The sequence below is a fragment of the Sander lucioperca genome, chromosome 13 (assembly GCF_008315115.2).
Source record: "Sander lucioperca isolate FBNREF2018 chromosome 13, SLUC_FBN_1.2, whole genome shotgun sequence".
NCBI classification, from domain to species: domain Eukaryota; kingdom Metazoa; phylum Chordata; class Actinopteri; order Perciformes; family Percidae; genus Sander; species Sander lucioperca.
In genome coordinates this window covers 18,360,485-18,370,567 of record NC_050185.1, presented here as the reverse complement: position 1 = coordinate 18,370,567, position 10,083 = coordinate 18,360,485, and the positions used below count along the sequence as shown (strand labels likewise).

Here is a 10,083-nt window from a genome sequence, read left to right as displayed (position 1 = left end):
TTTATAATCTTGATTATGAACACAGTACAGTGCATCATCCTGGAACTGCTCCTTTTCAAACACTTTACAGGAAAATACAGAATATATTTCAGAGTTTAAATCATTATATGATGAAACATTCTTTCTCCACTAAAAGCAGAGTGAACTTTATTTTTGGTCTTTGACATGACATAGTTAATTATCTAGATTCTCGAGGACAGCGACAGGATCTCAGACAATGTTCTTGAGATATATGGCCACTACTTCAGTTTCAGGGCATATAGACTGAAATAAATAATTTTGTGTGTAAATTAGGCAGATTTAGGATCTCATAATTGCAGGCCAATATGAAAACTTCCATCACAGTGAAAACACTGCAGCATGTTGTACCTTAAACTGCATGAATCTGATTCATAAATCTGTAAACTAACATTTTTAAACTATTCACTGGAACAAATGTGGCAGGAGTTTACGGGCAGGCAACCACCTACAGTAGATGTCCTGTTAATGAAATATCACTTTCCTTTTTCTTTCCATTCCAGTAGAAGAAAATTCAACTGCAAATGACCTAACACCAACAGAGTGAAATCAAGCAAGAAAACAGATTTTGTTCGGTGCTCACGTTTTTCAACAAGTCAATTCTCTGCCCAGAGTTTTTAGTTATTCTTAAAAACAAACAAAAAATTACAGCAAACTTTCGAATACTTTAATTTTACTAACAGTCAGAATAGTGAACATCATTCATTATAAACAGCTGCATTATTTTGTTGGGCAGATGAAAAATGTTGATTGAAGTACATTCTGTACTTAGCAGAAAGTTAAGTTTGTAAAGCAGCTAAGGTTACACGTGTGACAAAATAGTTTACTCAAATGTCTCCCTCCTCGTTTTTGTCTTAACTTTTAATAACATCTCACGACCTTCATTAGTGGATGGAGCTTCCTCAGTGAGATGTCATTGAACACTGCAAAAAGCTAGTAAGTGAATATTGATTTGGGATTGTTTTGTCAGCCCACAACATGGTTCCATACAATAATATGCATTGTGTGCATTTGCATTGTGTTTTTGTTTTACAGAATATCATAAAGGTATTGCTACGAGTATTTGACTGTTTTATGTATAGAAGCTGCGGCTGAGTGAAAACTTTGAATAATAAAAAAAAAAAAGATCAACAATCTTCATTCTGGCATTTTGAAAGTTTTTAGTTGGCAACAGTTAAATTAAGTTTTTCTGAGAACAGAAATCCACTTCAGTCCAAATCCACCGTTATACATTAAAAAAAGGAATAAAACAAGGAATTTCTCAAAGTCTTATGAGAATAATAAACGGTCAGTTTTCTTATCGTGTCACACCATCCTTTTAGCACTTGCCATTGCTGTAAGTGGAATGTCCAACTCTATCTTCACATGTGTTTTTCCAAGATTATTGTGCTTATTATAAAAAAGCAGGATGCAGGGGGAGGGTTGTGTGTGTCATCATCACCATCAGCAGTTCCACGGATCTGTCCTCTGCTTTCATTTGGTCCAGTGTGAAATCCTGTTGGCTCCGTTCCCCGAAAAAAATTCTTTCTGCTGGATTATGCAACAAAAGCAGCAGGAAGGGGAGATAATGAAACAGTCTGATGAAAGGGGCAATAGAGCATAGCACCAGTGGCCACTACCATGAGTCACTGAATAATGATTTTATTATTTACAAAGATCTTTCCGAGATTACTTTAATGAGATCTCCTTGTGCAGTTTGGGCCAATAATAAGTCCATTGACAGTCCTTAAATGTTTACAGTCATAGCAGTGCTGCAGTTGTTTTTGATTATAGGACAGAGGGCTGGTTTATGTGCCTAAAGGCAGTTAAATCAGTGACCTGGCGCATATCTCACAGCTGTCACAGCATAGTCAAAAAGCAGCCATTTAGAAAAGTCTCATTCATGCTCTCAATCTTGATTCCAAGAGTGTTTTCTTGACTTGGACACAAGATTTTTTATTTACACAGAGCAGCACCAGTAACCTTAGACTAGTACCCATATTAACTGGTGTTGATTCACACTACCAGCAACTCAATAAAACAGTGTCTCCTAACAGTCCATTCACTTCCTACTAAGATTAGTATTATTAGGTGTTTTTCACGGTTGCTTGGTTTCCTGCCTGTAGCTGGATTTTTGGTTGAAACCACTAATTAGCATTAGCAATCACTCCTCAACCAAAACTGAAAAATGTTTCATATATCTGCATATCTTCTCTCTGGCAGTGAAATCAAACTGACCTTTGGAGAGTTGCGCAGTACCACAGTTGTCTATAGTGGTGCGATTAAAATTTGTTTTAGACTTGATTTGACTTTGATACTGTTTTTCTGTTGTATGATTAAGTTTATTTAAGATAAGGCAGGGTCACATTATGTTCAACATACAGTATGTATCATTGATTCAGTGTATTAGATGTACAGTATGTAGTAATATATTACTTGTCTCTATATACACTTTGCAACTGGAGACTTCTCACAAGTCAAACTGTAAAATGTAGTACCCCAATACAGGCATTTTCCTGCACATCAGCTTAGTGATGCGATAAGGCTTTCAGTTGATCAAGTCAAAGTTCAGTCTTGATTCTGTGCATAAGATCTTTCTGGTCCACCATGTCCGTCTGTCTGTTCCAGCGGTGGTAAGCCAGCAGGGCGATGTTCTTGGCCGCCACTGAGCTCATCTCCATGGCGCTGCCGGCCAACTCGATGCCATTGAGGTAGTAGAGATTGGGGTGGAGCTCCACAGGCGGCAGTCCCTGGCTGCTGCCGTAACAAGGGTAGGCCTGCCACTCTGTCACCTGAACTGAGTAGTATGACCTGAGATTAAGAGGTACAGTAAAGGATGAAAGTTGGTTATATGCTTTTATGAAAAATCTTATTACAATAGGTCATTATGTTTAATAAACTTTGCATGGCTGTTGTTGAATGAGTAAACATCAGCTTTTTAGCTACACTAGCTCTAAAACTATCAACCAATGAATAGATTACAGATTTTGGTACACACATTTATCATCCCCTCAGGAATAATTGTAACAACTTTGGTGATCCCATATTTTTCATGTAGCGCAATCATCAGGTCAACATTTCACTTTGTTAATCACCAAACTAAGCAAACTAATGCCATTCCCATTAGCCTCAGCTGTACTCTGTGTTTTGTGATAATTAGCAATTGTTAGCATGCTAACACACTAAACTAAGCCTGTGAACATGGTAAACATGACTATTTCATTCTCACAAAATGAGCAGTATGTATCTAAAGGAATTGTTTTAGTTGGTCGGTACTAGAGCTGAAACATTTAGTCAGTTAATTGATTAGGCGACTGGCAGAAAAGGAATCGGCAACAATTTTGATAATCAGTTAATCGTTTAAGTCATTTTCTGGCTCCAGCTTCTCAAATGCAAATATGTTTTGGTCTGTTATGATAGTACATTGAATATCTTTGGGGTTTGGATAGTTGGTCAGACAAAACAAGAAATTTAAATATGTCAACTTGGGGAATTACGATGGGCATTTTTCACTATTTTCTGGATCAATTAATTAATAATAATAAAAGAGAATCACCAAATGATGTAATGATGAAAATACTAGTTAGTTGCAGCCCTAGTAAATACCAGGATTACTTTGCCAAGTGGCTGACCTGAACAGTGTTTTGAGATGAGTCTTTTCCAGAGGTTGTGGCGAGAACACTTTATAGACTCCGGCCTCTTGTGGCTGCTTACGTCGAAAACCTGTCGAGATGTTGACGGGACAAACACTTGCCACGCTGTTGAAAAACAGATCAGGTGTCTCAGTTGTCAAAACGCTGGCGAAGGGGAAGAGGCGAGGGTCCGGGAAACCAAAGAAAGAAGTGTTGAGGTAACCATGGACAATGGTTGCAACAGTGCTGTGATAGTTGCCGGGGAGCTCGTCAAAAGGAGGAGTGAAACCTTGGAACTGGACTCCAGACCTGACACTGGCCTGGAGGGGCGTCGCCAACACTACAATGTCATACAGCTCTGATCTTGTCTCTGATGCTGTGGTGAAGCTCAGCTGGTACTGGGGGTCCTCCCCTGTCAGGAAAATACACACAAACAATGTAAACACTGTACAACATAAATCAGATACAAATTAATCTACATCAGTCCCCTAGTATCTACTGGCAGATATAATCTATAAGTCTCCAGATGCCAACATGCAAATGTCCACCCACTGCAATGATAAACATGCATTTCTTTGACAGGACAAGGTTTCTTTCTTTGAAATTACCTTTCTGGAAATTTCAAAGAAGGGGATGCAAACCAAATAAATTCAGATACTGTAAATGGTTTTGAAAGAAGAATATTGCAGTGCTATACATTTCATAATGGAGGTATTCAGTTGCTATACAAGTCAAATCATCATGGCCTTTCTTTACTTCAATACTTGTGTCGGCCCCAGTTATGCCACTTTTTAATGATGTATATACCTGAAACGTCCCAGTTTGTAAAATACTGTGGAAACACAAGGAAGAACCTAGCATCAAGTTCAGTTTGTCCCAGGTTAAGAGTTGTTAGGTTCCTGCCGTGCAAAAAAAGGCTAATATTCTGCTATAGGATCAGTCTCTTGGACTGTACTGTCACTAACTAAAAAGTCCTTGTAAAACTGAATTAAAATGAATTAGTAGCTTGACATGAGCCCATTCAGCCAACATCAGGGTAAAGTACCGGAGTAGACGGGCGAGATGGAGTTGACTTGTGCTTGCAGCAGGTTGGCGTTGGCCATCTTCAGCAGGCCAGAACACACCAGCTTGTTGCCTCCTTCCACCGCCCACAGGTTGTTCTGGGCACCAGCTAACGATACAGCGCCTGTAACACATACACGCACGCTCACGCACAACAGTGCCAAGTGATATAAACCAATTATCAGCTGCTCACATATTTTCCTGTTCTCTTGCTCCCAGAGGGCACCACCTCCTCTCACCTTGCTTCCCTCTCTTCTTCTCTCGACTCCCTGCTCCACCCTTCCTCATCTCCTGTATCTCTTTTGTTTTCCTTCCCTTCCTCTCTCCTGACCTACATCAATGGGGACGTAGATGTTCAGCTCATAACTAGCCGTAATTTCAGCCCTGCAGTCTTCCTCTTCCCTGTGTCTTTCCTATTCATCACCCCTCCCCCTCTCCTCTACTGCTCATTTTTTCACACTCATCTGACCTACAAAGGCGGGGATGCTGACGTTCTGTCCGTAGTTGACCCTCATGATGGGCTCAATGACCTCGTCGATGAAACGCTGCGACACACCCAGCTCCAGCAGCGAACTACAGAGCGGTCTCCGGGTCATGTTGATGAAGCCACTCCCCCCGAGAGAGTCCAGTAGTTCCTCCACAGAGCTGAAGGCGTAGCCGTGGGCCTGGTACTTGTAGATTCTGTAACACACACACACACACACACACACACACACACACACACACACACACACACACACACACACACACACACACACACACACACACACACACACACACACACACACACACACACACACACACACACACAAAATGGTTAATTATCAAATACTGTATAGTCAGTTACTAAATTAGTAAATAGATTTCCACATTTCTGAAGATTTGGATTATCACACATTTCTCAGCAATCTGTGCAACAACAAAAAAACCCAGAGAAACAGACAAAGGGATATGCAGGCTCAAAGTTGTTGATTTAGAGAGAAGCACAAGAAAGACTAAGTGATACAGGAGATAAATCCCTTCCAGAGGAGGGAAATGGAGGTCAGTGAATGGTGTTGGGATAAAATGCAAATCTGAGCCTTGGATCATGTTTCAAACAGAAACCGAGTCAAAATAACATAACTCCAGCAAAACATTCAATGTCTCGGCCGTATTTGACATTCACTTGTGAAGTTGTACATCACCTGATATCTGAAACAGGACTGGCTAATCGAAGACATAAATTCTAGTGTTTTATACTGTAATATTTGAATGAATTATAGAAATTATAGGCAGATGGTTGTCGGTATTTATACAGACGTCATGCTTGCAAAGTAACACACTGAGTCGCGGTTCTGCAGTGATTACAGCTGCAGGTTTGGGAAATAATAAATAGCTCAGCATAGGCTTACCCATTGACTGCCACACTGTGAGGCAGTGTTGTGCATTCCTTCTTTACCTGAAGTAATTGTCCCTACAGTCTATGATTCACTTTGTGATAGAGTGAAAACAATGGAGGCAAAAAGAAGGTTTAAATTTTGCTGGATCAGTAATGCTAATTTGTTTGGCATCATTAGATCAGCTCATGTTATCCTGGACCCCAGAAGCAGGTGGGAGAAAATATGAAGCAGACCAGGCAGACCAATCACGTCACATCATTTTAAAGAGGTGCAGGTATAAACTAAAGTGGGGCACCTCTACGCACCTACAGAGACACGACGGACATCTACAACAAAAGGTATGAAGCTTTGACATGGGAGCATAAATCAGGGTTCAGCTGCACCACAGCTACATCCTCCTGTCAAGCAAACAGGGCATTAATATTTCTGGCTCACCTCATGAATTTCTCCATAATTTCCTCCACCCACATCTGCAGGCGTATGAAGCTGATGCCGTAGCGCCACCACAGCCGGAACAGGTCCAGCAGGTACCAGTCTGTCTCCTCCAAAATCACCTCCTGGCCGTTAAACACCGCCGTCTTGCCCGCCACGCTGCGGCGATACTTTAAACCTTAAGATGCGGACACAAGATGACACAAAAGACAAACACAGATACACACAGGGAGGAACTTAATATTAAGGATTTGGAATAATGGAACATTTTTATATTAAAATATAAATATTTCTCACTAAGTATTTCATAAACTGTGATTTGACTTTTGTCTCTGAAATCAGCCGGGATTTGAGATCTACCCAAAATAAAGCATAATAAGATAACAACAGTTTTTGGTGTGATTACTTTGGCAGGGCACTGGATACGGGATGCAGAACCACAATGACTGCAATGATTTGTCTTCCAGTTAGAGAACCACACATGTGGCGCTGCGTATTAAACTCAAACCTTCAACCTTGCTTGACTGATGACCGCTCTTCCTGCTCAGCTTACATCTACTGGAGGCACATTAATCTCATCAAGCTACATTCTTATCTTTATCGCTGTTACACAGGATCTCTATACTCTAGAGAAAGCGTACCTCATTTCCACAAGGAAAAACATTTTTTTAACTTGTAACACCGAACAGATGTCTGCAGGTTCCACTGGAAGTCACCTCTGTTGCTGTTTTTGAAGCCCAGCTCGTTTTAACTGACTTTTGACTATTAATATGCAACCATGCATCCTTTGTTAAAAACAACTAGAAAAGGACACACAGAGACTAAATTAATGCTACGCAGTATAACATGAACACTTATTGTCCTCTCGGCCCTTTGTCTGTGTGTGTGTGTGTGTGTGTGTGTGTGTGTGTGTAAACAAACCTAGCTGTTTGACAAACTCCTGCATGTGGAGGTTGAGGGAGTGAATGATAGAACCTCCAGACTCGTAGTCGTTGTGATTGACGGTTACAGTAGCGAGACGGCCTCCGACCTCCCCCTTCTCAAACACATCCACCTGGACCTCAGGGCCAAAGTGCTGCCGCAAGAAATGGGCTGTGGCACTGCCTCCTATCCCCGCCCCGACAACCGCTGGAGCCCAGAGGATCAGAAGAAGAAAAAACTAACTACCTAACTTCAAGCACAAGATTCTAATACTGAATAAAATACAGGACCTGTGGATTAAAAAACCTGCAACCTGTCACTCATTTCTATCAGGCATGAAAAACTGGTGATCACCAGATGAAGGCAGACACAGAGAGGAAGTGTGAAATCAGAGTGGCTTGGGAGTGAAATGTGTTATAAAACTAATTACCATCAATCATACTGAATTGTTTGTATTATTTTGAGGAAGCTGGGTGTTTAAACACATGGTAACATGTATATGTGTCTCGAATGGAAGAGGAATTAAACAAATCACAATCAAGATAATTCAAAAGTAATAATTGTTTCCTGTTATTTTGCAGCTTTTTAGTGGTCAGTCATCATATCCACAGCAGGACAGAGGAGTGTAGATGACAATGGTGTCTTTGATGGAGTAAATTTTAGGGCTGCCACCTCTTAGTCGATTAGTCGACTAAGATTTCTTTAGTTGATGACGCATTTTTTTATGCTTACTCATGTTTACTCATTTCCAAGAAACTTATGAGCACATTTCTGGTAAGCACAAGATTTAAAGTGGTGCTTTTGCAGGATTAATTGTGGAGAAAGTCAGTTTTACAGATGGTTCATTAACTACATTTATATTGTGCTTTTCTAGTCTTAACCACCTCTCAAAGAGCACAGCTCTGTCGATTACATCAACTAATCGATTAATCGACAAAATCATATAAGTGTTAGTCGACTAAGAATTTCTTTAGTCGAAGACAGCCCTAGTAAATTTGTATTGGGAATTAGGCAGAGCAGCTGGTTCTTCTACTTTTCTTCCCATTGGAAATTTCCATTGCAGGGTTTACTTTTAACAGCATCCTTACTATGATTCAATACAAAACCATGGGAGTTTCCTCCTTCAAGCTAACTTTACTGATGCAGGCAATATATATCCTATCTTATTCTGCCTTTGTTTGGCCTCTGGACTTATTTAATTACTTGTTATGTCCCAATTAATGCTGAAACAATTAGTCGATTAATCAATCAAAAGAAAATTATTCTTTGTACTACTGTTTTGATAATTGATTGGTCATTCAAGTAATTTGACAAACAAAATGCCAATCTCAAATATGGGATTTACTTTTTCTGTTTTTGTACACTTAATATGTTTGGGTGGAAAAGATAGTAAAAATAGACATTAATTCAAATTCATGTTTTTTCTAACACATTTTTTAGCCACAAGTTGTACTGCCCTTTGGTTACTTTAGGACTTGATCTGACTTTAAGTTGCAACTTGCAACACAAACAATCTTGTACCTTTGTCAAAAAAACTCAAAGTAGTTGCAAAATGTACATTTACTAATGGTGCCAACCAAGATGATTTAATGCAATGCCTATGAAAACACTTTAACTGTCAGTCATGAAACACCATCTATGGATAGGTATGTGTTGGTGAACTGTGAAGAGGTGGACCGGTGAAAAAAAGGGTTGTGTAAAGATGAGAGGAAAGAAGACCGACTGCCTTTAAAAACACATTGCCATGTGCTTTTATCTTCATTAACGTTACATGAATGCAATCTTTGAATAAATGAGGCATCACTGGATCCCTTGTAAAGTCTTAGCTTACAAAATATTAGCTAACTTACCTAGCTAGCTGCCTGCATATATAGCTAGCTTCAATAGCCCACATGAATGCATGCATATCTAATAACCTAGCTAAATGAATTTCCAATTAACGTTACATGTCTGCTCATCATTAAAACACAATACAGGAGTTAACGTTAGCTAATGAACACTAACAGTTACATTATTATCTCGCAGTCTGGCTAGCTTTAACCATCTAAATGCGTGCTAACTTTAGCTAAATTAAACAGCTGACAATTATGTTTTAACACTTTTCTTGCCTATTTTAGAAGGCGGAGCTCCGTCGACATCAGCGGATCCCGCCGGGTCTCCGATAGCCGACCGTGCTGACAGCACGACGACGATCAGCGGGAGAAGAGGGCAGCCCATAGCGGCACCGGAGCTGAGATAACGTTAACCGGGAGGAGAGGAGGTGAGCGGGTGCAGTGCAGCGACAGTTAACACAGTAGGTCAACTTTAGTTCCTCCTTTTCTCTTTCCTTTAGACGGGTAGTATGTTCAGAACAAGGAAATGCACATGTCGACTGACCCTGTAGCTAGCTAAATGAATAAGATTGCGTTTTAAATTGGATCATAATACTGCACAAAAGATTGCTTTATTGTCATGACGATGTAGATCAATTCTCCAACCAACGTCCGTCGTTCACATCCACGTCCGGAATGTCATCTGAAAGCCTGGCTTGTTTCAACCAATCACAGCCGTCTGAGCAGCTCCGCGGCAGTGAGTCTACGTACTTGCTACAACTGCGTTTGCAGCGTTGCAGTATTGAAAGCAGCCACATTGGCTAATTTAAACATGATACAGCATAATTG

At 40.3% G+C, this 10,083-nt stretch overlaps 1 protein-coding gene across 1 annotated transcript; it reads right to left on the bottom strand.

The window, feature by feature from the left end:
* Positions 1 to 265: 265 nt before the first annotated feature.
* LOC116037040 (prenylcysteine oxidase-like) lies at positions 266 to 9,930 on the bottom strand. The gene is made up of 7 exons (XM_031280794.2): positions 9,532 to 9,930; positions 7,424 to 7,630; positions 6,506 to 6,680; positions 5,161 to 5,372; positions 4,675 to 4,815; positions 3,630 to 4,041; positions 266 to 2,808 (listed from the first exon to the last, which is right to left on the bottom strand). Exons 1-7 carry the CDS (start codon positions 9,638 to 9,640, stop codon positions 2,559 to 2,561), a joined length of 1,506 nt encoding a protein of 501 aa, XP_031136654.1. The 5' UTR covers positions 9,641 to 9,930; the 3' UTR covers positions 266 to 2,558.
* Positions 9,931 to 10,083: the final 153 nt, after the last annotated feature.

Bases quoted from the DNA above. Each gene is read 5' to 3' on its own strand.
- LOC116037040 (XM_031280794.2), bottom strand. From the start codon at position 9,640: ATGGGCTGCCCTCTTCTCCCGCTGATCGTCGTCGTGCTGTCAGCACGG. The intron at 7,631-9,531 runs GCAAGAAAAGTG...TCTGGGCTCCAG, and splicing joins AGCTCCGCCTTCTAAAATAG to CGGTTGTCGGGGCGGGGATA. The intron at 2,809-3,629 runs GTCAGCCACTTG...TCTTAATCTCAG, and splicing joins CATCTCAAAACACTGTTCAG to GTCATACTACTCAGTTCAGG.